The following is a 27,913-nucleotide window of genomic DNA, read 5'->3' as shown; positions in this document are numbered from 1 at the left end:
TGCATCCCTATGATGTGGTTCCTCTCTTAAAGATAAGAAAATCAAGTCATAGGACTGTGCCCACAAATCATGGGCTCCTGTCTCCAGATGAGACCTCCTCTCAGCATCGCCACCCCATGCTATTCCCACTGGGACGAGTCTCACAGTGGAGCTTGATTTGGGGTATGCTCTAGTCATTCCAAAACAAGAAAAGGGAACTAGAGAAAAAAATGCAGTTTGAAGCAGAAAGACACCTTCCGGTTGGTCTCTACATGTGACCTCTAATTCCAAATTATACACTGCATATTTGAGCCACTGTGGGCATTTGGTGTCTCTTAGTGTTTGGGGGTTTGATAACATTGAGGGAACGTATTTGCTAGCAGAGTTGCTTACCTGATGCTAAATGTGCTATTAGATAATTTCTTTTAACTGAGTCCACTTAGAGGTCTGGATATAGGCAACAGTACAAGTGTTCAGTGTTCATTAGGTAAGTGGTGCCCTTTGTTTTTAAACACAAGATCGTATCTCCTTTGCTCTCAGCTCCGTGATATCCAATAGGAACGTGATATCCAACAGGAACAACAACAAAGACTGTTTGTTGAGTTTAATTTTTGGTATTTAGTCCACATATCTAAAAGATCATTCAACTTGAAGTTTTTAAAATAGTTAATGGGATACATTCTGTTCTTTGAGCAATATCTTCAAAATCGTGTATATTATAATGTTCAAGAGCATGTGTGGCTGGTGGCTGTGGACCGGGCAGCACAGCCCCATGGAATCATCCTGCTTTTGTGATTCTTGACTAAATTCTTGGCATTCAGTCCTTCCATTGTCTCTTCTTTCTTCAGGCCCCTTAGCTTCTATATTCCAAACTTTACATAACTGACAGACTTGTCCTGTTTCCATCATCTGTATTGTTAATTCCAGTGATTTTTTTTTTTGTTTTGTTTCATTTTATTATCAGTCTTGTGGATTTGAAAATATGTTCTGGGGGCTTTGGCTTTAATAGGTGCATAGAACAATGCCATGGTTTTGAACTTAAGAGCACCAGAGCCGAAATGACTTTTGTAGCAAAGGAAGGCTAGTGCCAGAGTATATTTTATTCTGCTGCTTTCTTAGAGAGACAGTATGATTTGCATATATAAGCCAGGAAAAGCAATTATTGGAATGTGTATTTCCTCATGAAAGAGGTTCTCAGCAGTGATATAAAAAAGAAAACTATTGAGCAGTAGATAAAATGGCAGCCTGTAACCCCGAGACGTTGCTGTCACTTCTACACTGGCAGCATATGGAACACTGTCAGCATCCTTGTTGATGATCAGAGAGGACAGTGCAGAAGGAGCCAAGTGCTTGTTCTGGGGCATGGCTACTCCAGGTGTCCAAGAAGTCAATTCTATTTTGCTGTTTCCCAAGAGAACTTCATCTATTTGGTTGCTAGCTGCTGTTACATTTATTTTTTTAATTCAAGAATTCTGTTTGCCAGAAAAATATCCTTAGATATTGACCTACACGACACACATTTGACCCTCATTTTCATGGTAGTTTTGAGCAAGAATATCATTATTCTTTACAGATTCATCCGTGAGTCAGAAATTGTTTCCTTTCTTCACTTCCTCTCTCTCTGTCCCTCTCATTCTCTCCTCCCTCTCCCCTCTCTCCCTTCCTCCCTCCCTCCCTTCCTTCCCATCACACAAACACACAAACACAAACACACACACACACACACACACACAGACAGACACACACACACACACACACACACAGAGAGAGAGAGAGAGAGAGAGAGAGAGAGAGAGAGAGAGACACGGATAGACAGACAGATATAAATGGGTCTCATTGTGTAGCTCTCACAGGCTTGGATCTTACTGTGTAGACCAGGCTGATCGTGATATCACAGAGTTCTGCTTCCTCCCAAATGACAGACGTGTACCACAACACTCAGCAAGACTCTTCTTAACAGAATTTTGAAGCGACCTCATACAAAAATCCTAACTTAAATCTGCTGGTTTGACATGTGTTGAATTCAGAGTGTGCTGTTACTGTAATCCAAGCTCTGTCTTTGCTTATGCTTGTCACTATATTTAGAAATCTGTTGGAGAACCAACACACATTTCCAGGGTTACATAGGTGTCTGGGTGTTGCTGGCTTGGCTACAGTGTGTTGGGCTCTGTCACCCAGGGCTGTTGGCTCTCTGTGAAAGCTTGCCAGATGAGATTTAGTACCATGTAGGTATGACCCAATGGCCCGGGCAGAGGTCTTCTGACTGTAACTCTCCAGTCAAGTTCTAATTATGAAACTGAAGACACCTCTTTTCTGATGTCCAACAGGATCAGACAATGAAGCTTGTTGAGAACACTGGCTGCCCACCTTTAGATTGTCCCGAGTCTCATCAGATTGCCTTGTCTCACAGCTGCTGCAAGGTTTGTAAAGGTAAGACTTTGATGAAGTAATATCACTCTCAGGAAGGGGTATGGGTGCAAGTGGAGGAAGTTATGTTAAATGACACAAACTGGAATCAGAAAGACACCTGCCACATACTTAAACTCACCCAAGGGAGTTAAAAATGTAATTACCATCAAAGGGGGGAACATCATAGTGGTTACTAGATCCCAGAAAGGCACAGAGAATGGATGATGGAGAAAGGTGGCTGACAGACCCAGGGGTGCAGGTGGATGGCAAGAATGATTTCTATCTTCTGTGGCTCAGTAAGATTTGTGTGGATTGCAATTAACTGTGTACCAATTTCCTAATGGAAAGGGCTTGGAGCATTCCTTCCACAAAAAAATGGAATATGTCTGTGATGATATATATGCCAATTACCCTACTCAAACCATTATGTATTGTATGCATCTACTGAAGTGTCACAGCTAGCTCATAACACGCACAATTACTAGATGCCAATTAAAAACAAAAACATATCAAAAGATTTATATACAGGAGTTTTTGTAGGAGGATAATATAACTGATATGCATGAGAAATTTTGATGAATTAATTCCAAAGGTTAACAACATTTTACCTGAATTTGTAACATAGCCGGAAGCCCTGAGCCCTGTGTTGAATATAACAGAGATGTTCTCAGGCACTTTTGTCATATGTTTGTGCCTGTCTCTGGATCTGACCCCTAAACCTGAGTCAGCTTACCATTGCTGGAGACAGTTGTCCTTCGGTAGGTTCGCTCTCATTTCTCCTCGGTCTGTTTCTTCAGCTGACCTACATGCAGAAACAGACGGCACAAGATTTCCTGCTTGCATCAGGTCCACTGTTAATCATGCATTGGCTTTACAGCTACAGAGAAGGCAGGCTGCACAGATGTGCACCACTCCTTTTCTGTTGCCTCTGACAAGCCTAGAACCATAATTACCCCAGTCGTAGAGTTTTAGTTCATTGAATGCAAACAGCAAAAGTATTCACAGATGTAACGGGCTACCTCAGGAGGCACTGAGGTGCCCTCTCTAGAGGTTCTTAAACGTATTGGTTCAACCATTAAAGTTAAGCAATGATTATACAGACTCTTTAAGACCTTGTCACTTATGAAAGCATGAGACCTGTCCTGTGTTAACCTGAGGTTATACGTGTGCGTGTCCACCTCTTGCCTCAGGCTGTGCACTTCAGGGAAGAATGTTGTCTTTGTATTCATCTCTGTACCTTAACATTGGAGTAATGTCTGGAGTGTAGTCAATGTTCACAGGGACATATTTAGAATGGAGTAACCATCCCAGGCAGGCACAGTGTGCGCATACATAGAGACAGCACTCTTTATGCTGATGTGAAGTGCAGCTTACAAAGGAAAAAGTAAATATACACACTGGAAAACGTTTACCATTTTGTTTCCATTTAAGTTACTCCATTACCAGGAAGGGGGCAGCATTTGGAATGTAAATTAAAAAAATAAATAATTTAATAATAAAAAATAGATGTAAACCCATTCCCACCCCTGGTTTTCATAGCACTGGGCATTTTGTTTCTATTTCGTTTTGTTCTGTTCACACTCGACTTCATTCATCAAATGAAAAGTTTAGTTTTTTAAAATTGCTATTTGTTGCCTATGTGAGCATATGTGTGCAGGCCGCAGTGTTCCAGTAAGCAGAGGCCAGGGCACACTTGCAGGAATTGTGAAATATCAATGAAATGCATTTTAAGAAATACAATTCTCATTTAGTTACTTAAAAAGAAAGAAATGAAATGACCCTCAAGGAAAGGTTTACATTTTTAAATTTAAATTGTGTAAATTTTTCTCTTGAGAATTTTGCTTCCAAATATTGAGTCTTAATCCCGAGATGTTATATTGTGAAGAGAAGTCGACTTTCTAAGTGATTAAAGGGGTACTAATAACTCTATTTTTGTCTTTATACATTTTTAATTTTTAAAATGATTTTCTAGCCTTCACTCTCCACTTGATATTTCTCTACCTCCTTTGAACGATACTTCCTGTGTCTCAGGTTCATTGGCTGTCTTAAGGTTTGTTAAGATGCACCAGTAATGTTTCACTGAAAGTTGTAGTTGAGTTCAATAAAACTCTACACTGCTATTGAAAATGCTCCAGGCAGTGAGTGATGGAGAGTGTGCCCCAGCAGGTGAAAGTGGGCACCAACTTCATTACACATAAGAAGGGCCCATTGAGATTTTCCTCAACTGTATGTCACTCCTATGTATATAAATACAAGCTTATTTTAAGTCCTTCTTGCCCTCTGATAGATGGGATGAAACTGTAAATCACCAGGCAGCTTGAAGCTCTTGCAGTAAAGTATGCATTAGGCAATTTAAAAATTTGTTGGATGACCCACAATCATGTAATCTCCATTTAAGATGGATTCCACCACTCAGGATTCCCATTCCAGCATTTTAGATATCACTGAACAGGAGGTTTCAACAGAAGAAAGAAATTCTTATGGATGTCGTGTGATTGGTGTCACTGTTTCTAAAAGTTCCATTTTTCTTTCTCATCAAAAAGACCCTGGGATCTGTGAAAATCCTGTTACTCATAAAAACTTTCTTCTTTTTGGTGGTTATAGACCGCCATGCACATCTTCAGACAAAATTAGATTACAGTGATGTAACTTCCATTTTGAACAATTCCAAAATGCCCAATCTTCTTCATCCTTTAAATATTGTTGGGCACGCTTCTCTCTGGCTTGGGTGCTAAAGGACTGATAATGTGCGTCGCCATGCGTTAGCATCTTTACTGTAACATTCATTTTGAACTCAGTGAATCCTTGTTTCAAATATGCAGAGAGCTACAATAAGATGATTAAAGACTGGGTAGCATTTATAAAGTCAATAACCAAAAAAGACATGAATGCATTTGAAGTAATAATTGAGTCAAACAAACATAAAGAACATAAAGAACATAAACATAAAGAATTTTTTAATCAGCAAATCACAGCAGCCGTGGGTGCCTGCACAATAATGGGCATGGCCAAAACCAGGCATAGATGGAAATGGGGCTCAGGGGCCTTCTCCTTATGAAAGCTATTTGCTCAGGGAGCAAGGGAGATTCAAAGATTCGGGGAGAAGCAAAGCTTTGTCTTCAGTTGTGTGGTAACTACACACACAGACGGTCCTGGTTAAATAAAGTGGGTCATAAAACTAAAAGTCATGAATCTGAGAAAGAGACTGGTAGTGGGCATGGTAGAGAGAAAAGGGGGTAGGTGACATGGGTGATCAGAATATGTAATATACAGGTGTTAAGTTGTCAAGTAATAAACCTAGTAAGTCTTTAGAGTACATAGCTTCAAAATTAACTACTCTTTCTTTTTTGTTTTTCTTTTGTTTGTTTGAGGCAGAGTTTTTCTGTGTAATATTGTGTAGCCCTGGCTGTCCTGGAACTCTGTAGAGGAGACTGGCTTCAAACTCAGAGATTCCCCTGCCTCCTCCTCTGCCTCTGCCTCACTGCCTAGAACTAACTTCCTTCCTTCCTTCCTTCCTTCCTTCCTTCCTTCCTTCCTTCCTTCCTTCCTTCCTCTCTCTCTCCTTTCTCCTCTGTCTCTCTGTCTCTCTCTCTCTCTTCTTCTTCTTCCCTTCCCTTCCTTCTTTTAATACTGGTTTGTTTGTTTTTTCTTTGCCTGTCATTTATTTTCTAAAGAGAGAGGGAGAGAGAGATGGAAAGGTGGGAAGATCTGGGAGGAATGGGGGGGGGCGGGTTCCAGGGAACCATGATCAGAATATATTGTATGAAAAAAGGTTTTTTAATTTAAAAAATAAAAATAAACAAAGGACACTATGGAGCAGCTTGTCCTGTCACAGTCTTATTTATCCTAACATGTTCTTCTTCCAGGTTATGACTTCTGTTCTGAGAAGCATACCTGCATGGAGAACTCCGTTTGCAGGAACCTGAATGACAGGGCCGTGTGCAGCTGCCGGGATGGCTTCCGGGCTCTCCGGGAGGACAATGCCTACTGTGAAGGTAATCCTTATACTCATGTGTAGCTTGGCTGGCTGTATAAATCTGCTGGGACTACTGCATGTAAAATTTATTAATTTCCCAGGTTGTCAAGTTGATGGGCCCATTAAAAGCAGCGAGTTTAATCTGAAGCATATTAATCAGCTAAAAATAATTATCTTTCAAATTTGACTTTTTCAGCCATCTGCTAATAAGCTAATGTGGCTGTCCCTCGGATTAGAACAATGTCTCCACTGTGAAACTGCCTTCTCCTTTTCATAATTAGATATTCAGGTGGTTCGCATGTTAACATGATCACCATGGCTTGTAGTCTGAATCACAGTTGGACTTTCTAGACACTGCTGTGTAACAAAGGTGGTCAATGACCAGGAAGATGAAGTGTCTATTGCTACTTTCCTTTGCCGCTGTTTGTAACCTCAGTGGTCATTTCCCTGCTCTATTTTACTTAGCAAACAGACATAATAGAAAATATCATTTCTTGCTTATTTGAAAAAAAAAACAAAACCCTAATACTCACGGTAACTTGTTATCTCATAGAGATGATGCAAATACAGTGAGTAGGCCGTGTAGTTTATTTGGCTCCACTTGTGCTCCTGTAAACTGGCAAAGTCCCTGTGATGCTGGAATTTACTCTTCCAAGGAGCTCCTGTGCAAACCTAAACCATCAATGGGTTAATGCATGACCAAAGGAGAACACTGATCTGAGGGCATTGGGTACCTGGGGGACTTAGAGGTTCCATTTTATCCCCGAAGCGATCAAGCTCACACCACAGGTCACTAGAGGTAGAGAGTGTGTGGCAGTCTCTGTTCATTCCTTTAAGAACTGGCTGTTTCCCTTGGAATTAGGTACATTTTCTCTGTATGAGAATTGGTATTCACTTTTGAAAGCTGCCTTTGGATCAAGTATTTCTTTCAGTGCTTCTTATCCATCCCTGAAGGGACCCTTCCATTTATGCAGAAGGAAGGATTCATGGCTTTCTACCCCATTAATAATGCAAATTTATTTAAAGTTATTTTAACAGATCTTAAATTAGGAATGAATTTTTACTTTGTGATTTTTTTTTCCTTACTGAACATAGAGTTGAGTTTTCTAAGCAAAATTATCTATTTTCATTATAATAGTTAAATACCCTTATATGTAATGAGCTCTCCTGACATTATTAACATGCACATGTAACCAGCAATCCAAACATATGCAACCAATGATGCAAATGCATGTCTTCTTGAACCTAGATCTTCTGATCATTTCTTTAGCTGATTTTTTTTGTTAACTGTATGCACTTATATAATAAATATTCAGTGAGCATTTAGTATCTAGCAAGCACTTTTCTATGCACTGGGCAGTAAATGGTGAGCAAAGTGGTTAAACTTGCATGCTCAGAAACTTTACATTCTAGGAGGAGGAGATCAGAGTAAGCTGGTAACCATGGAGAGGATAATTGTGAAGTGGTAGAAAATCACCACTTTAAGGACGTGAAACAGATGGTGGCCTGGAAGTGACAGGGGATTCATGGAAGTGAGATGCTCAGCCTTTGAAGTGGCTGTCCCTCGGGTCTCTGGATGATAAGGAAAAGACATAGAAAGACTTGGGACAGTGCATTCCAACTAGAAGGAACATTGTGTGGAAAAGTCCTAGGTAGAAGCAAACTTGGAATGCTCCAGAGATGGAGAGAGAATTAGTAGGGCCAGCACATGTCTGTGGTTTATAAGGATGTCAGGCCATGGTTTCACTTAGATATTCTTGTACTTACATGGGACCAGTAATGAACTGCTAGCAATGTGGGGGATGAACTGTGTATTCACGGAGAGACCAGGCAAAGGATGCTGTAGAAGTTTTGGCAAAGATGTCCTGGCCTAAGTCAGAAAATTGACAGAGATAGTGATGAGGGTGAGCACATTCACAGTGAATTTTTAGAGCAAGAGTCATGCGGATGGTTTACAATGGTGTAGGACTGACAAAGGGCGCCAGGGGAGTCAGAATTTGGAAAGTTAAGCAACACATAGATACTGTTATCATTTATAGAGATGGGCCACAGTCTAAGAAGCTAGAGATTTGAAGACATTCTTTGCTTAAATTGTTTCTAATTTTGTTTCCCTGCAAGCTTGTATCCATATGTAGCTGTTCCCATCTTGACTGTATCATGCTGAAATGTCTTATAACCTTATTCTTGGCCATTTGAAGATGCAACTCTCAAAACTTGAGAAAATGATGGAAGGATGTTGTAGAAACCTTGACATTGTCATACAGGCGGGCATCTAACTCTTGTGTAATTCTGGCTATTCACACGGTATTGGTCTAGTGAGGGAAAGAGTCTTTTGATACTATTTTGAGGCATGGTCTCATACACCTTCAGACTGGCCTTAAATTCAGTATATAGCCAAGGATGACCCTGAACTTCTGTTACTATATGCCACTACCAACCAAAGCACTGATATTACAAGTGTAATCTTGTGATACCACATCTGGTTTATACAGTACTGGAAATAAAAACCATGACCTCTTCCACTTTAAACAAGCCCTCTACCAACAGAGCTACATCCTCAGCCTTTTGGGATTTATTCTTTTTTTAAAAAAATATATATATTTTAACTATGTATCCATCTATCTACCTATCTATCCATCCATCTATATCTATATCTATATATATATCTATATCTATATCTATATCTATATATATAATTTTTGTGTGTATGTATGTGTGTGTGAGTGTGTGTCATATGCTTGTATACATATATGTGCCAGTGCATTTATGGAGATTAAAGAACAATTTGCAAGAGTTGGTTTTCTGCTTCTACCTTGTGGGTCCTGATAAACACCTTTACTGACTGGGCCATCTTGTCAGCTCTCCATGGCAATATTCTTATCAAATTTGCCTTCTGTTTTTATTTCAGCATTGTTGCTAACTGTTGGTTGTTTTGACTCTTTAGACACAATATATACCTTGAATGTCGATGTGGCATTACACAATACTTATCAGCCTCTGGTTTGCTCGATCCTTGCCCCCGTAAAAACAAAATAGATTTTTACATTAAAAGTAAGAGAATGATAGTTTGTTAGTGATATAAATTTTATTCCCTAAATCTGTGAGGTTGTTTTAATGCTACAGCTATAATTGTGGTTATTGATTTTGACTGTAGTGTGCCTGTTCAGCGTTCCTACAGCATCAGTAAATGTTAAAGTTGATTTATTCACCGCACCTACACTTATTGAATGCCTCTCTTGTACAAGGTTACTGTTAAATGTGATGCCACACGTGGAGGCGCACATGGCTGATACCATCTCAGGCAAAGAAGACAACAAATCCATTATTAAATAACATTTTACCAACACTCGACAAATACCTTGAAAGATAAATAGAATACCTAGGAGCCTAGTCTAGGAAATGTTGGGATTCAGAAAATTTTGTGCAGAGTTTAATTCTGAAATGTGAAGGGTAAGTGAGGCCAGCTAGCCTTAGATGGGATAGAAGGAGTCCCCTGTGTGGAAGAGCCAGGCTTCCTGTGGGGAAAGAAGTACTTTAGGAGATTAAAGGGCTGCCCAAGTGAGACAGAGAGAAGAGGAAGCCATGTTTATGAGAGGCAGGATGAGATGCGGAGCACTGGATGTCAAAGCCTGCCTGACGAATCTTCTTATCTGGTCACTGTGGTACAATACCTGGCAACAGCAACTTAAAGAGAGGGAATGATTTTTACAGTCCTCCTCCAGTCTTCCACATAGAGCAGGCCTGAGGGAAAGGGGGTGGGGGGTTCAGTGTTGACCAGCAGGAGTGTGGAGCAGCTGCTACATGGTGTAGGCAATCAGGAAGCAGAGACAGCACAAGAAGCAGTGTATGCACCTCAAGCTTCTCTCTATAGGTGACCTGCTTCATGTGTCTAGGAGCCCCGTCCCAGAGGTCACACAACCTTCCCAAACAGGGACGTCCTCTGGAGACAAAGTCAAGGGCTCTGGCAGGTCTGAGCATGGCAAACACAGGCCTGGGCATGGCAAACATGGCACTGGCAGGCTTTCATCCCTCCCCTTTCCCTCTCCCTTGCTAAACCTTGAGATTACATTTCTAAAGCTAACCACCAAGGTCTATTCCCTTATTTGGCCACTTTGTATTGCCTGACTCATTCCTGAGGCTGATCACCAAGGCCCAGCTATCAAAATATCAAGGTCCAGCCATCAAATTTCATTATTTTGACTGTTCTAATTAACTTCCCAGCCCATCCTAGCTCATTCGGACACATTTTCCCTCTTAAAATGAACACTTGGCGAAGCTGTTTGCTGCTGTTTCTGCCTGCTTCAGATTCAGCCACCTTTTCTCTTGCCCTTGCCTAATAAAGGATCTCTTTGTGTTTAGTTTGCCCTTGGAAATCAGTTTATTATGTGGTCTGTACCTAATCTGAGGTCGACAGGGAGCACCCCACAGTACATGGGTGCCTTCACAAAATGTTCCAGCACTTGAACCTGTGAGGGACATTTCATATTGAAACCATAACAGAGTTTCGTTGAGGCATAAAAGTCTTGGTCACCTGTTTTTAGGAAATCCCTTCAGCTGCAAGGCGGAAGTGGAGAAGACTGAGGACTGGAGGTGGTTAAATGGTAATGGAGAGGTGGAGATGCTTTATAGGTAAAACTACCAGGTTCTGAGGATTGACTGCTGATAGTGGACAAGGAAGAAGGCGTGGAAGTTGATCCTCTGGTTTTGAGTCCAAAGTAGATGAGTGTTGACGAGGCTCACCTAAGGGAGAGGCTGGGAAAACGGTCTTGGGTTAGTTCTGTTTATGGTGTATTTGTTTAAATATGAGTGGCTGTGGCGTTCAGTTACAGTTGGCTAAGCAACGAAATTCTTAAGTTTGCAAATGACCCTTGAACAGATAGAATTACTTAGAGACTTTTGAGGAATATTTGAGCATTTTATTTTAAAAAAAATAATGAAAGTGGTGTGATACGTAAAATGTTGGAGGGAAGACAGGAGAGGGTAGCACCCCAGAACCCCAGAGAAGAGTAGATTCCAAGTAAGTGCTGAATGTTCCTTAGCGTATTTTCTGTGGCTACAGCAGAATACCCAAGACCAGTTACTTTACAAACAACAGAAGTTGTCGGTACAGAAAAGTTGTGTTGCCTTGTCCTTCCAGGGATCTGTGAAGTACCTAGAGCAGGGCACCGACACCTGCTCACATCTGGTAAAAGTCTCCCTCCTGCCTCATGATATGACCAAGGGTGCCACATGCTGATTCCGAGCATATATGATTACTTTATTCTCCTCTTCACTGAAACTCCTGTGCCTCCTCAGGGACCCCGCCCTCTAGAACTGCTAGCGTGTACGTTTAGAGGATGGATTTTTCAGATGTCAACTTCTGGCAGACACAATAAGGGTACATCTACTTCCGGGAGATCAAGAAAAGTCCAGAAGGACTGAAAGGCGTCCTTGGCAATGAAGCTGACAGATGAGACTTGGGACATGAGTGTCCCCGATTTGGTGACAGGAGAGCTAGTTTGCAGCTCCGAAGAGCATGTCACAGAAGATATGGGTTCCAAGGAGAGAGAGAGGGGAGAGGAGACCTCAAGGACTTTGCTTTTGCCCTTTTAAGTTACTTCCCTTCTTGGTTTTTAATTGAATCTTACAGGACACTAGTTAGGTTTTCTATTGCTGTAATAAACACCACGACCAAAAGCATCTTGGGAAGAGAAGGATTATCTGGCTTCTGTGCTGTGGTCACTGTCCATTGAGGCAGGCCAAGGCAGTGACCTGGAGGCAAGAACAGAGGCAGACTCCGTGGGAGGAACCCTGCTTACAGCTTGCTCTCCATGGCTTCCTCTGACTGTTCTTATACAGCTCTGGACCCCTGGACCAAGAGCAGCCCTGCCTCCAGTGGGCTGATCCTGCCTTCCCCAATCACTAATTAAGAAAATGTCCCACAGACGTGCCTATGTTTCAGTATGATAGAGGTATTTTCTTAGTTTCCTTTCCCCAGAAAACTCTGCTGATGTCAAGTTGACAAACAACAACAGAAACACAGAGACACACAGACACACTACCAGTAGGGTAAATGTAGGATTTTTACGACCTCTCAGCTTGCCCAGCGTTTAGATATAAAAGAACTGATGTCTGAAAATACGCTGGCGTTTCCGTCTCTTGTGAACGCTATATTCACTTCATTTCCGCCTTTGAAATTATATCTTTGTCTACCCATTTCCAGTTGTCTGTCTCCTGTGAGTTCTTACTATGGTTTTAAGTGTTTATGTTTCATTTCATCTCTTCTCAGTTCATATATGATGCCTCAACATTGTCCAGAGTTTAGTTGGGGATTGTATTTTCAGAAAGGTTCCCTGCTCTGTGTCAGTTTTTGTTTTCAATTGGAAATGCCTAGGCCTTGCAGTGCACTGACACAGCTGTCTCTTCTCACCTGTGAGGGTCATTTTTGCACTCTTGATCAGGGACCCCAGAACTCAGCCAGTAAACTTCTCTTCAGTGCTGTAGATCCTGGATATCACAGTCACATCTGTCCATGTCAGTCATGTGGAAGCAGCCATTCCCTGACTACACTTCTCACGGCCACCAGGGGTTTGCTCTCCAAGCCCTTGATGATGCACTGAGGAGAGAGATTGTCTTACAGAAGTGAATCCTGTAAAGAACTGCACATCATGTGTAATTATAAAACCTAGTCAGATGTGTCTTTAAGTGTGTGTGTGTGTCTGTGTGTCTGTGTGTCTGTGTGTGTGTGTCTGTGTGTGTTTGTAAGAGTTTGGTATAGTCTCAAACCTAAAGCACATTAACTCCTTATTGGTAGAATTGTTTTCTGGACTTGTTGGGTTCAGTCTTTATCATTTTAATCTCTTTTTGATTTGTTTGTGTGTGTGTGTGTGTTTTAGTGTATATGAGTAAAAGTTAGCACCTGTTACAGTAGATAATAACTATTATATAATAAATAATAATAAAACACTATTTTAAATCATAAAGTCCAATTTGTGCTGCCCAGATACTGTTGGGTGTGTGGCCTCCCACTGGGTCATTCATTGTAGTCTGCTCACCAAGGCCCACACGCTTAAAAGAAAATTGACTTACCTCCCTGTCCTGGTGGTTATCAGTTGCTAGTAATTCTCCAGCTGGGGTAGAAATTTTTTGCTCACCTCCCCTCTCCACAGTGAGATTTTTTTTTTCCAGCTCAGTCTTTCACAGACCCTGTGCATACTGTAACAGCCACAACGAAACTCTGTGTGCAGCCTCCACATTGTGTCCATCCACACTGCTTCCCTGTCACTGCTTCTGGCTCTTACGGTTGGTCCTTCATTCCTCTCCTGACATCATTCCTACCCTTTCCTATTACAGTCTCCCCTACAGCTGAGAGAACTGAAGGGCTTGGAAATCTAAATGACTTGCCCAAGATCATTTGCTCAGACAGCAACTAGTTAATTCAGGGTCCAAATTCATGCAACCTGCCCTCGTCCTTAAACTCTGCTGGTCTGCCTTCCTTCCTTCCTTCCTTCCTTCCTTCTTTCTTTTTGTCACTTTTAATTTACTTGTTAGGAACCTTACCTAATTCAGCTTTTCACAAACAAGAATCCTATGTATTTTTCTTTATAAAAAATTTCTTAATGCAGCTATGTTAATTTTTTCTAATTTTAAGGAAAGAATAAATTTGCAGTCCTACAGTTAAATAGTTTCTTGGAATTAGAAATACGGTGAGTTAGATCCACATGAATTCCCTTTTTCTTCTATTTTTACTTTCTCTAAATTCATTGCTTCCTTCCTCCCTTCGCTTTCTCCTTTCCTTGTCCCCCCTTTCTCCTGTCTTACCGAAGTCCCCTCCCCTTTCCTTGCTCCTCCCTCCCTTCCTTCCACTCCCTTCCTCCCTCTTCCCTTCCTTCCTTCCCTTCCTCCTCTTTGTTTACAGCTACTAGCCATCTCACAGCTGACTCTTCATGAATTCCTAACTCGGCAACATCAGCATATCATTAGGTATGGAATGTTGAGTTGATTCCTCTAAGAATAAACAGAGTGAGGGCCCTGAAGAGTTTCTTTACAGGACAGGAAGGAAAATATGGAATGAGTAGAAATCTGTGATTGTAAATGAAGCCCAAGAGCCTTTACTGGAACTAATGAGAGGCCTCCTAATACAGCCTGGATGAATGGCCCAGAGAACTAAGCCCCATGGGATTAATTAGGGAAGTCTAACAGATATGGTCGCTTTCAGAGCTGTGGCTAATGATGCACTCTTTGTGGTATGTTAGGATAACATTTCTTTTTTTAAAAAAAGTTCAAAAATGCTGAACAGTCGAGATCTTTCGGAAAAAAGAAGCAGTGTGATTTATTGTAAGGAATTATCTTGTGGGGCTGCTGAAGTGGACAAGTCCCAGGGTTGGCAGTTGGTAAACTCCAGGCAAAGAAGAGCTGCTGATGCTACAGTTGTAATCTGAGTCCAAAGCCAGAGAACCCAAAGAGCCTGTCTCCCTAAGAACAGGAGAAAACCAACATCCTGAGCCAGTGGACAGACAGTGGAGGCATCTCTTGTCTTAGGGGTCACCATCACTGTGAAGAGACACCATGGCCATGGCAACTCTTATGAAGAAATCCTTGACTGGGGTTGGCTTACAGCTCAGAGGTTTAGCCATCATTCTCATGACAGGAAGCAGGAAAGCACATAGGCAGACATGGTGTTGGAGAAGTATCCAAGAGTTCTACATCCAGACTGATAAGCAGCAGGAAGAGAATGACACACTTGGCATAGCCTGACCATCTGAGACCTCAAAGCTGACCCCCAGTGATACACTTCTTTCCCCAACAAAGCCACACCTAATAGTGCCACTCCTTTACGAGCCTATGGGGGTCATTTTCATTTAAACCACCACAACCTTGATCAGATTGGAAGAGGCCTGACCATATGAGGGAGGGAAAGAAGAGGTCTGTTAAGTCAGTACATTCCATGAATCTTCATCTCATCAAAAGGATGTGAGTTCATACACAAAAGTGGGCAACAAATGGATGTTAGGTGAATAAGGTGGCCCGTGTGGCCCGGATCTATAGTACCCCAAGTCAGCCTTATAGAACCGTTAACAGGTTATCTTCCCAGGAACTTGAGTTCAGTGTGAAAGTTTTGAAAATTTCTACCGAATTACTAACCGTGAACCTCCCAGCAGCAGTGCTTGACTTGCTCATCACTTACTTCCTGTCATAGACAGGTTTCACTGCCTCAAAAGCAATTTCCATTCATGCATGAAGACTTTATATTTATTAAAAATTAATATCTGAAGAGAGAATTTTTATTTGTATTTTTAAATTTGAAACTTGTTTTTCTTCTCTAATGTGAAATAAAGATACACCTTAAAAATCAAACATTGTGAAAAGATTTTCTGAATTTTTTCTTCTGTCTGGGTTCTCAAAGCCTGTAGGAGAAGCATTGACCAAATATCCTTTGAGCCAGTGTGCCATAGGATGTGACTCTCCAGGTAGGCAATATCCACCCCTACACACACACACTGCTCACTAAATATGCAGGCTGGAACTTATTGGATTCACGGTTGCTCAAGATGCTACAAGGAGAAGAGATGAGGGCTTGAGTTATCAATAGTGATTAGCTGTTATAGAGAGTACTTTGTTCACTCCATGGTGGGTCTGCAAGCCCTTGGGAAATTTCTTTATGAATAACTTATCTCAGGCTTAACGTAAAGAAATTTTGTTTAGCACCCATTCATTCTAAGTACCTGAGACCACATTGTGTGTTAGATGTTAGAATATTAAAAGGCAGCTGTAGAGAGACAGAGGAAGAGAGAAAGAAGAGGCATGGACCATGTTTATTCATAGCGAGGGAGCATCAATATTACCAACATGTGAGGATAGCTAATATGCCTATAAAGAAAGATAGGATGCAGCCCCTTATAAGGATGGAAATAACTTCCGTAGTCCCAAAGGGAAGCTGGGAAGTGTAGTCTTTCATCGGGAAAATCTCATGTTTAGACATGTGTACTAGTCATAAAGTCATGATGAGAAACCTGCTAGGCTTCTGTTTCATAGAAACAATGTTTCATCAGAGCTAACATTTAAATCATATACCCATTTTCCAGCTGCTGTTAGAAATAAGAACTGTAATAGATGGTTTTGTACCACATTAAAAAAAGTATTCCTGTTTTTATATTCTTGGCAGTTTTGTTTAAAAAACAAAAACAACAAATTGATACTAGGTAGTCAACACAGGGAATAAGGACCAGCAATGTAAGGCATTGTCCAGAGGCTCACTAGAAATGTGGATGCTGTGCTTTCTCTCTGGCTCCTGAGTCAGAATCTGCATAGTTACAAGATCTCCAGGTGACTCCTCCCCATGTAAACAAAACCGGAGAGAGAAACATTGTTTTAAAGCATGGGCTAATACATTACTTTGTTATCTTAGTAAATAATGGCTCTCCTGCCATAAGCTAAACTAGGGAGGAATTTTAGTGTTCACACTGTTTGTGTTCATTAGCAGCCGCATACAGCTTGATTTCTTACCTTGTTTCTTAAGAGTGAGGCTCAAACTGCAGGGGAATCACTTTTCAGCTTATAAACAGAGGCATGTTCCTGGACCCAACCTCTGTTCTTCTGTAGTAGGTTAGCTGTGAGCCTTGGAATGTTTTCAGGTTTCCCAAATGATCCGTATGCAGATTAAAGTTAGACAAAGTCTATTCTGTTTATGTTCTGCATCTAGATCCTTCTAAGGATGGGTTGTAAAAAAAAAAAATCATTGTTTTTGAGTTCTTAATTTGCTTTGCCTAAGAAGAATGATTACTCAACTTATATAACAGAGTGGTTTCAGTTTAAAGTGGGTCTTTCGCTTGAACTGTTGACATTTTGGTCTGGAAATTCTTCATGGTGGGCTTGCTCTGTGATTGTAGGGTGTTTAGCAGCAGGTCCGGTCTCTAACCCCCAGTAGCCAGTAGCTCCTGTGACAGTCTTCATCCCCCTTTGTGACATCTGTGATATCCAGAAATGTCTCAGGACTTTACATATTTCCTCCAAGGGCCAAAGTTCCATCAGTCGAGAGTCATTGGTTTAAACTGTGTACAGAAAATGAAAATGGCTTTATTTGATTCTGACTCCCACTCCAAGTGCCTGGTTCCACTATTTGATTTCCTTGGGGGATTTTGGTTCTATGTAAGGGTGAAGGATGGCTTATCCATCAGCACATAAGGGCTACTGGGGCTCTTGGAGCTACTTTGAATGCTCTGTGATGGGAAAAAAATCACAGTGTAATGATGGGAAAAATAAAAAACCACAAAACAGGAGATTTGAACTTGATCACAAATAGAGCATGTGGCATTGGTCTTTCTGGTTCTGAGCTCCCTCCTTTTCTGTGTTTCTTTTTATCTCCACCCATTTTATTTGCAAATTTCATAATTTTATTTTTCCCATAGCAGATGAATATATCAGAAGAAGTGTAAGTATTTAGTAGGCAAATACACATAATATGTTTATGCAAATAACTAACATCTCTCCATCTGTGACAAATGGTTGTAATTCTGATGAAGTTGGCCAAGACTTGCTCTTACTCTGGCTAGTTACTGAGTGAGCGTGTGTAGGGCACTTGGCATGTCCGAGTCTCATTCTGTTTATCTTTTTGTTTATGAGGAGGAATTTGTTTCACGAGGTTTTTAGGGAAGAAATTAATCACAACTAATTTTAGAAAAATGTCTTCCAGTAAGATAAGTTCTTGGTAAAAGCTTGTCATTCAATTTATACTTTCACAGATATTTGTTGATTCCAATGTGAGTGACATTATGCAACACTTTATTTTGGGAATTAAAATGTTTTATCACTAATGAGAAGTTGAGAAAATATTCTTTTTAGAGTTTAGATGGTAAAATCATCTCATACTTGAAACTATTTCTACTAAGATCCTTAGCTATTTCAGTAACTAATTTATTACAGATGGCTTCTATGGCCAGATTACTGTGTCAAACTCCCTTTTGGTCCAAATTATATTGTAATTTGTCTTTGAGTATAGAGCATATATAATTTGTTCATTTTGCAAATTCTATGAATCATCTTTAAATGTAACCTCAGGGATTCATTTTTGCATATGTGTGTGCATGTGTAAAGAAATAGGTTAAAAACTTGATAATTACCTATGCATATTTTATTTACTAAAACCAGAGAGAAAAGTTCTGGCTGGAATTTAGCAATTCATTCTAAACAAATCAGTTGCAGGTGTATTATATAAAGAGTCATTCATTGGTTTTTTTTTTTTATTATAGAAATGCAAATTTCTAAAGGAGAAAAAGCCCTTTCCCAGAATAGAATCCATTTGAAGTGACATGTGCAGAACATATGACTAATAATTTTAAAAATTAACTTATAGGAAAAGTCTTTTTGCAGTGCTATTAAGCTGAAGATAGGGTATGCAGAGGGATTAAATTATAAATGCCAGCTTCATCTTCCCTTCAGAGAAACCAAGTCACATGTTCTACGTACATTTGTTAAATATGCTTGAGGCTAATTAACAATTGGTTTCTTGAAATGAACTATTAATATTCCCTTTACAATTCTTTCCCTCTCTTTATTCATGAGTTTTCAAAAAGAATCAAATTTAACATATAGTATGATCATTATATTCTCCACGGCATTCGTTAATAAAAACGGGTTGGCAATGACGGTCGGTGCTTGGCCATGGCCAGTGACAGAATAATAAAGCTGGAAATGAGAACAGGTCACACAAAGAGGTGACATGGGACAAGAAAGATGGTTGGTGTGTCACATTAGCGTCCATGTTGATTTCAGTGCTTATGCAACAAATAGAACTAGGAACAAGTTGTGAGCAATAAGAACTGGATGGCAGGAAGCAGATATAGACAAAACGAAAGCTTCAGAACAACAGATTTGATCTGTGTGATGGAGAGGGCACTAGGTTGATTAGGCCAGTATGTATTCCACAGGAAGAGTCCTTTGTGTTTTGATACAGGGACAGTTGGGAGACCAGTGCTGCCTGCCTTTAATGAGCACAGAGTATTGCTGAACAGCCGTAGGCATGCTAAGTCTAAATTCTATCCCTTATCCATCATTCATCGTCGTGATATAAAAATAGACCTCTGGGTTTTAATAATATATAAGGAGTTATTTGTTTTTCCTTTAAATATAAACCATCTTAATTCTGTATTAACTGCACTCCAAGTAATTGCTCTTTCCTATGGAGGATGGGCTTGGAAAAAAAAAACTATGTGTTTAAATTAAACTTTGTTTTCATACCTCGGACAGAAGTGTGATGAAGAGGGACCACCATTTTATTGCTACCTATGTGTACTGATTTGTTGGGCAATCATCATTCCCAGATGACATTAAAAGTTGATTAAAATTGCCAAATTTAGCAGTGCTGCTCAGTCAGTGACTTATGTCTACATGAGCCGGTGGGAATTGGAGTGTCTCCATATTGTTCCTCAAAGGCTCTGATCAGTTTAGTGACTCCCAGTATGCAGCAATTTCAATGTTGTAAGGACTGAGATCCTTGTCATCTGGCAAACAAATATATAATTGTCAAGTTGGTTTTTGTATTTAAAGATAAAGATACGCCTTCTTGGAAAGAATGATCTTGCTCTTGATGAACCCGGAAAGTTCAGCACAACAAAGCAATATCTCAGATGAGCCGGAGGTTCCTTAACTGGAAGCAAGTTGGATCCAGTCAGGAAAACAACTAACCAGCCATAAAGAAGCATACACAGGAAGTGCATGGCAGAGAGGTCAGGGAAATGACAAATGTGGGACAAAGACTTCTTGTCAGCCTGGCAATGTGAATCCAGTTTAAACTGGACAGAGAACAACTAGAGAAAGGAACAAACGGGGCATACCTTGGTGTTCTTTGTAATAGTCAGCTTGGTCTAGAAATTACTGGATTGAACTTGAAGAACTGACTGCACTGTAGAGGAACCGTGGGATGTGGTTGGTTGATCCCACCCCACCTTTATCATCACTAACTTGCAAATGACTTCTGAGGAACTTGTAATACAGCCTGTGTTCTTTGGCTGCGAAAGCAGGCAACTGTCTGCGGCCTCTAGGACACAAGTTTGCGGTAGGGTTAAGGCTTAATGAATACAGAATTCAGAAACAACATCAGCAACAAGAAAGTCATGAAGATCTCAGTTGCCGTCCACACACTGATACACACCCTGGCTGGTTCTGCCTAAGCCTGGCAATGGCACTACAAATTCCAGCTCAGTTTACTTCCTTTCCCACATCCAGTGTTCCATACCCTCCCCATCCCCAGGGGCCGTCCCTTCTTATTCTCTGGATAGACAATAAGATCTTTCGTCTACTCTTTCTATTTCAGCCATCTGAGTACTCACCCCTGCCCTTTCTTCCTTCTCCCATGAGTGACAGACCCATCTAAAAACCACATCTCTGTCTTCAGAGGAAATTTGGTACAATCATATAATCGCTGCCTCTCAATCTCAGCTTTCTGCTTTTCTCTGCTTGTCCTTCCCACCTGCATCACGGTGTGCTCTTTACTCCACAGCCCTTCTGACTTGTTTGACATTAATTTTCTTCCCCTTCCTGACTACATTTCTTCAATTGGTAATCTATTCCTATTATCTCTATTTCTTCAAATTAGACATTCTCCTGTAGGCTTCTGTTTTTCAAAACATAATTTAGTAAGTTTACTTAAATGCTTTAATGTCCCTTCTAGGCCACCACCCACCAGAGGTAGTGGAAAGGAAAGGTTAATAGGCAGAGGAGGATGTGGGCCTGTTTAGAAATAGTCCTTTGGTGTGAATGCAATTTGCGTTGTCAAGATATTAATAGTTCAGTTCACCTAAATCAGTAGCAGTAGGTGGATCCATTTGCAAACACCATTCATGAATCAGCAATGGCCGTTTGGTCCAGACAAATCTGAGAAGCTCTGCCAATTGGCCAGAGTCTGCAGAAGTGGCAAGAAGGCTTGGGAACACCACCAGAATTTCTTTGGTGCATTTCTGTCTACAAAGTCACAACCAATGATGACCAGCAAAGAGTGGCAAGGAGAACCAATACCACACAGTGTCGTCCTCTGTCTGGTGGGTTGTATTTATACCTTTTCCAAACATCACATGTTCTCCCCAGCATCTGCTCTAGCAAAGCATCATATGTGTTTTTCCCAGGCAGCTCCAGAAAAACACCACACGCCTGTCCTCAGCAAAAATCCTCCCATGTGCCTTCTTCAGCAAAAACATCCTCTCATAAGACAGTTTCCAGAAAAAAATCAAATAACAGAACTGAGTCTTCAAATAAACCAGAAATTTCCACATCTTTTTTTGTTTATCTAGATTTTCCAATCCCCTCTGTCCCCCTAGAAACCAGTCTCACAGGGCCTACAGTAACTTCTGTATTATTAGACCAGTTACCTGTTAGTCACTATCTTGCTTGGCCTCTAGGCAGTATTTAACTTTATTGACTACTGTTTCCCTCAAATATTTGTTTATTTTGACTTTATGATACTGCTTTCTATGGATCTGAGTTCTGAGTCGCAAGTATTATAATCCATCGTTTACTTGGGAAAGAAATATGTTGAAGGATGTTAGGCAGCTTCTAACATGTGAGAGAGTGATTTCAGTGATGTTAAGGAGAGACATCACATAGCATCTTGGATGCAAATCCCATCACCTTTCCTCTATGTATCTTGTACATATTGCCTTCTGTTTTATGGTGACATCCAGAGTGGACCCGAAGCTGATGCTACCCATTTATATTTTGAGTGCCTTCTTCACCATCCTTACTGGAAGATTTTACAATCTTCCTTAGTTATATAGTTATCTTCTGAGTTAAATTTCTATTACACAGATCCCTGGCTGTAGATCAAGGTTGTAGTCCTTATACTGTTTAGTTTTGTGTAAACTTGACATAAGTTAGCGAGTATCATCTTGGAAGAGAGAAACCCAGTTGAGAAAATATCTCCATAATACTGTGGCCTAGGCAAGTCTGTGAGGCATTCTCTTCAGTAATAGTTGATGTGGGAGGGCCCAGTCCACTGTGGGGGTCATCACCCATGAGCAGGTGGGCCTGGCTGATAGAAGAATCGTAGCTGAATGTGATCCCAGAACAAGCCATAGGCAGCTCTACTCCATGGCCTCTGCTTCAATTCCTGTCTCCTAGTTCCTACCTTGTCTTCTCTTCATAATGGACTATGTCCTATAAGCTGAAATAAACCCTTTCTACCTCAAGTCACTTTTGGTGTCATGTATATATCACAGCCATAGAAAGCCTGGCTAAGATAGTTCTAGTCACCATTTTCTAAAGATACTGGAAATTTGCATTGTGATTTCCACCTTGGGAGAAAGGCATTTGTAGATAGATATAGGCTGTGTTTGGTGATGGTGCTGGCTGCTGCCAGGGCTCGCCTTATGTCTGCAGCCTTCTGGCTTTGCTGCTGACTGCCTGATCCTCATAAGTCTTTCCTTTCTCTTTATGAGGTCATGTTCCTCAGAGTTCCCTAGGGGCTTCTCCTCCTCATTCATGCCTTCTTCCTGGGTGATGCTTCCCGAGATGAGACGCACCTTTAATTACTTCAGTATAGTATGTGACTTTCAAAGTTTGGGCTCTAGTTAGGTTCTTCCTGCTGAGTGAGATGTGAGCACACTTGTCTCATTGAACACTTCTGCCTGGCCCTCAAATCCAGCAATCTAAAGCCATGGTGTCTGTAATCATCTCTCCAGTTCCTTCCCAATCTAAACCCCCTCAGTTAGAAGCTGAAGAAAGAGGGCTTCATCCATGAGAGCTTCTCTTACTAATTTACAGGGAGCCAGTCAATTCCAGAGCACAAACAACTTAGCATCTAGTTTTGTTTTGGTTTGTTTTTTTAATTCTGCCAAGTTGCCTCCACTTTATGGGCAGTGAAAACAGAACTGAACCCACTAAGCGGACCTTCCTGGGTCTTTACTTTAAGTTTTACTGTTCTTTGATTTACTCTATACCCTATGGCTAAAAGATCTTGATAAGCAATTGACATCACACACACACGCACATGCACACACACGCACATGCACACACACTTATATAAGCACTGGCAACACCTGGAAGGCTGCATAAGAAATTGGTAACAGTGAGTGTGCCTTGCCTTAGAAGTGGGAGAACCGAGTGTCTGGGAGTCAGATTTACCTTTATGTGCCACACATTATACCTTTTAAACTTCCTAGCGTATATATGGGATGTGTTTGTGTCATTAATGACAATTCTGTAAATAATCTTCAACTAAAGGGTAGCATTGGACTTTCATAGATTTTATAGGACTTTTACACACTGCTCCCCACTTATTCTGTGACCCACCATGAATACCCATAAGCCTCTCCCACTCTCCAGTGGTGTGTGTAGTTCTCCTACTGCAAGCACTCTCTTCATTGGCCTTTGTCCTGGACAGTTGCACTTCTCCGGTAGCCCTCTGTGTGGATGCCACATTCTCCTTTGCTGCAAGAGTAGGTTTGGAAATTGTACTTTGTTTACCAAACAGCACTGTGATTTATTTATTATATGTGTCTTTTTTTTAATCAGAAAAACCCTATCAGATCCTTCAAATACTGATACTTTATCTTATTCAGAGTTCTTGATGATGACGTCCTAGTTGGATGTAGAGGGAAGTGGTAAAATCTCAATGGATAAAACATTTATGACAGTGAACCCCAACTTTTCAATATTCTTCCTTTTAACTTTCTCCATAAGTATTGTTTCATAATTCTTATGCTGTCCTCAAATTTTATCTCCCCCTCTCATCTCAATCCCAAATATAACATGTTCAATTAAAGATGACAAGAGAGCTAATACAATGCTAGGGTTCCTATCTTGTGGAATACATCATGAAATTTATAATGAGTGGAGAGAGGTGAAAATGAACGAAACCAGTTGGTGAGCAGTGTTTTGCAGTGACTAAGGAAATCCTGTATGTTGCAGGAAAATGTTTTAATGTGCACTTTGTTGGGTGCGATTCCTAGTATAGAAGAATTATCTTGGCAAATAGCCTCAGTGTGGCCACATTGTATGATGCTGGTAGCTCCCTTCAAAGCAACTTATTTGTAAATGGTCCTCTGTTCTGGGTTTATTTTCTACCAAGAAGCCTTCTTAGACTTGCAAATGTTCTATTTTTAAAAATACTCTTATCTCTCCAAATATTGCTCTCAAATCTCATCCCAGATTCAAGTTTCTTAGAACTTAGTCTGTTTCCAGTTTGTGAATTAAGTTGATGATCTCTCTGCCAGCTTTGCCCAGTGGGTGTTTCACAGATGTTGAGCAGAGGTGTAACAATATCCTATGCTGGTCTGTATTTTTCCTGCACATGTGGCATCTCAGAACTGAACTGCAGGGGCTCAACATTGTATTGGCTGAACAAGAAGCCCTTTGTGTTCCCTAAAATGCTCACACAATGGTTCTGCAAGATAAAGTCGAGATAAATGCTGTCACTTTAGAAATGCAGTTTAGAAAAAGAGCAGTGTTGCTGGCATTCAAGAGAGAAGGTAGAATGGTAGGGGATGGGGAAATGTGGGTGGGGGATGGGGACCTAAGTGCTCACTGCCTCCGGGTTTAGTTCAGAAACAAGTCCAGAGGCCAGAAAGAACATTCATTTTGGACCTTAATCTAGAAATACTCTTTCTGTGCCTCTCACTCATTAACTGTGCCTGAAAGTTGTGCTGGTAGGGGTTTCCAAAGCCACAGACACGATTCAATTACCCTGTCCTTTAAGCTTTCCCATTTCACATGTGATAAGGTGCAGTTCTTCAGTACGGCCCACAAGAGTTTTCAGATCTGAGCCCTACCAACCAGTTTGTCTTTAGCTTCCCTTGCCTGTCTCTTTGAGCATAATTATTCCAGTTGAGTTATATAATTTATCAAGTTCATCTCAGCTCTAAAGCTCTGTGTTTCTGAATTATTACAGATTTTATATCAGCTTGAAGATAGGGAAAGGGGGGTTTTAAATTCCTTGTTTCTAAAATAGATCACCTAAGGTTCCCAGGCCCAAGAGAAAGTGTTCAAGTACCAGAAACATTGTTTTCTTCTACTTTTTAGTTTAATGGAACATACTCCCTGTCTAACAAAACTGCAGAGAAGCAGAAACCACCACAACCATCTGGTTCGCTCTCCCTTTGTTAGAACTGAAACCCTGAACAATGGGAACTGACTTGGAAATCAGCTTGTGATGATGGAATTAAGGACTTGGAGATGAGCTGCTAGTTGTATTGGCAGTGGATACCCTTCCAGGCTCCCCACTCAACTGAGGGTCAATCCACATGCAAGGAGGACAAAAGGGTGTGCCTGCCCCTTCTACAGAAAGCCACATCCAGGGGACTGTCTAGATCTGTCCCTGGAACAATGTGGGATCACTGCCAAGTTGATATTCAGGTCAGACCAAGAGAAAGAGGATGCTTCCCCTTTCACCTCTAAGGGGAAAAGCATTGAAAAAGATTTATTGACTCATCCAACAGATATACAGCTGGGGCCAGCCAACGTCCGGGTCAAATTCAGTGTCCTCAAATCTTATATTCCACTGAAAATAGACATGAGATGCATCATCATACAGCAATAGATACCTCTTAATGCCAGAGAATCCAGGCTGGGGGAGGTACCTTAAAATTTGCAACCACCTAAAACTAAGACTTGCATTAAATTGTTAAGAAAAAAATTCATAGAATGAAAACATTAGTTTTTCTGCTATCGGCCGCAGGCTTGCATGCTGCAGTATGTAGCTCAATGTTAAGAAGACAGACAGACAGCACTTTCCATAGAAACCCTTCACTTGAAGCCACCATCATCTCAAAATGCACCTAAGTCTGACCCCATCCTTAAGTTTTCTTTGACTGTCTCCCCTCATTGGATTTCTTTTAAAATTTGATATTGTATGTATAGGACCTGGTGCCACTATTCACATAAATAAATTCTGGTTTTCTCAAGTTTATATAAAATATAAAGTCATCTCTATTGCCAAGTACACATTCCTAGGTACATTAACAGGTGCTCAGTACAAACACTGGACTTCTGTTAATGGAGCCCATTGCTCCCCGTTCAGTGAAGGCTGCCCAAGTTTCTGTTGTGTTCCTTGCCAGACTCACAGCACTGGCATTTACTTATGGTTGAATTTCTTCAGGTAAACTTGTCTTTGTCACCCAATGCAGCATCTGGAACCCAGTGCATGTCCATCTGATGCTCAATGAATAAAAATGAATATTAAAGATAAACAACTCTCAGAGAGCTTGAAGTTTGCTGATCCGCATAGTGAAGAGGAAGTAGATCTATAGCAAGAAAACTATTTGAACATAGCACACATTGTCAAGGAACCAGGACACTCAGAGATCTTGCTCTCTAGAATTCTGCTAGCAAAATGCTAGCATCAAACGAGACACCTGATGGGATGAGCTAATAATGGCATGATTCTGCTCTCTTGGTTTGCAAGCCTATGTATTTCAGTGTGTATGTGTGTGTGTGTGTGTGTCTGTGTGTGTGTCTGTGTGTGTCTGTGTGTGTCTGTGTGTGCATGTGCACGTGCCTGTAAGCACTCTTGTGGAGGTGCATATTCAGGTGTGTGCAGAGAGCAGAGGTTAACCTGGGATGTTGCTCCTCAGGAGCTGTCTTCCTTCCTGGCTTGCTTGTTTGAGATGGGGGTCTCTCCCTGGCTCGGGACTCAACTGTTTACCCTGAGATGGCTGGCAGTGAGCCCCAGGGATCCCCCTTTCTCTGCCTCACTGGTGCTGGGATTACATGCATTTGCCAGTCATACCTGGCTTGTTTATTTACTTGATGTTGACAGGGGCTCTGGGAATTGATGCCCCATTCTTCCAAGGTGAGCTGTCGTCTCAGCCCCAGAATCTAGGTGCTAACTTTCTTGGTATCCGATTTTGGAAGAGGCATTAAGCACTACACTGTTGAGCAATGAATGCACTCTATTATTTTTTTTCTTTTTCTTTTCTTTCTTTTTTTTTTTTTTTAGACCCTGGTATGCCCAGCTACTGTTTTAATATTCCCATTTGGCAGCCCATTCTCACTACAGTTCTCCCTGTTTAGTGGAAGTTGTAATCATAGTTCTGTACTTAAGATAACCAAAACATGACCCCCCCAAAAAAAAACCCAATTAAAATTTCTTACTAGAAGACGTTTGATCAATTTATGCACAATAACGTTGAATCTGAGTATTTGGCTCATTCAATTTGGTTCTTAAAGCTAGAATATCCCGTGGACCAAATTTGCACTTGTTTTGTGCCGGACTGCTTTTCAAATGCCATTGTGTGTCTGCAAGGGTCTGTCCACATCAATGCAGTGTTAGTACTTAAACACAGCCTTGTGGGGCTCCCTCTGAAATCAGGGTGCAAGGAAAACCGTGCAAAGCACGCTGTATTGGCAGTGCTGGAGAGAGTCTGATCTTTTCCCTCAGGACTCTGCCCAAGCTGACCTTCTGCTAGCTTTTGAACGCAGACTCAACCTCTCTGTAACATTCAGACTGAAGTTCCTAAATGCTCCAATTAAATAAGCTCCTTGGTTCTGCTTTATGGTCCCACATCGACATTTGCTTGAGTTTTATTTAGCCATTTGATAGCTTAAAACGGAAGAGTCCACAAACGGAAATGGGGCAGGTCAGGA

The 27,913-nt window shown here is 41.0% G+C and overlaps 1 protein-coding gene across 3 annotated transcripts in view; it reads left to right on the top strand.

Moving 5' to 3' along the window:
• Nell2 (neural EGFL like 2) overlaps positions 1-27,913 on the top strand; it is a 285,634-nt gene that overhangs the window by 126,012 nt on the left and 131,709 nt on the right. For all 3 annotated transcript variants that reach the window (XM_076911953.1, XM_034517056.2, XM_034517055.1), the window contains exons 12-13: positions 2,307-2,409; positions 6,255-6,383. In XM_076911953.1, the coding sequence (XP_076768068.1) occupies positions 2,307-2,409; positions 6,255-6,383 (232 nt within the window). The remainder of the gene's footprint in view (positions 1-2,306; positions 2,410-6,254; positions 6,384-27,913) is intronic.

This window comes from Arvicanthis niloticus, chromosome 13 (genome assembly GCF_011762505.2).
Source record: "Arvicanthis niloticus isolate mArvNil1 chromosome 13, mArvNil1.pat.X, whole genome shotgun sequence".
NCBI classification, from domain to species: domain Eukaryota; kingdom Metazoa; phylum Chordata; class Mammalia; order Rodentia; family Muridae; genus Arvicanthis; species Arvicanthis niloticus.
The sequence above is the reverse complement of the archived record's forward strand: the minus strand, read 5'-3'. Positions and strand labels throughout refer to the sequence as shown.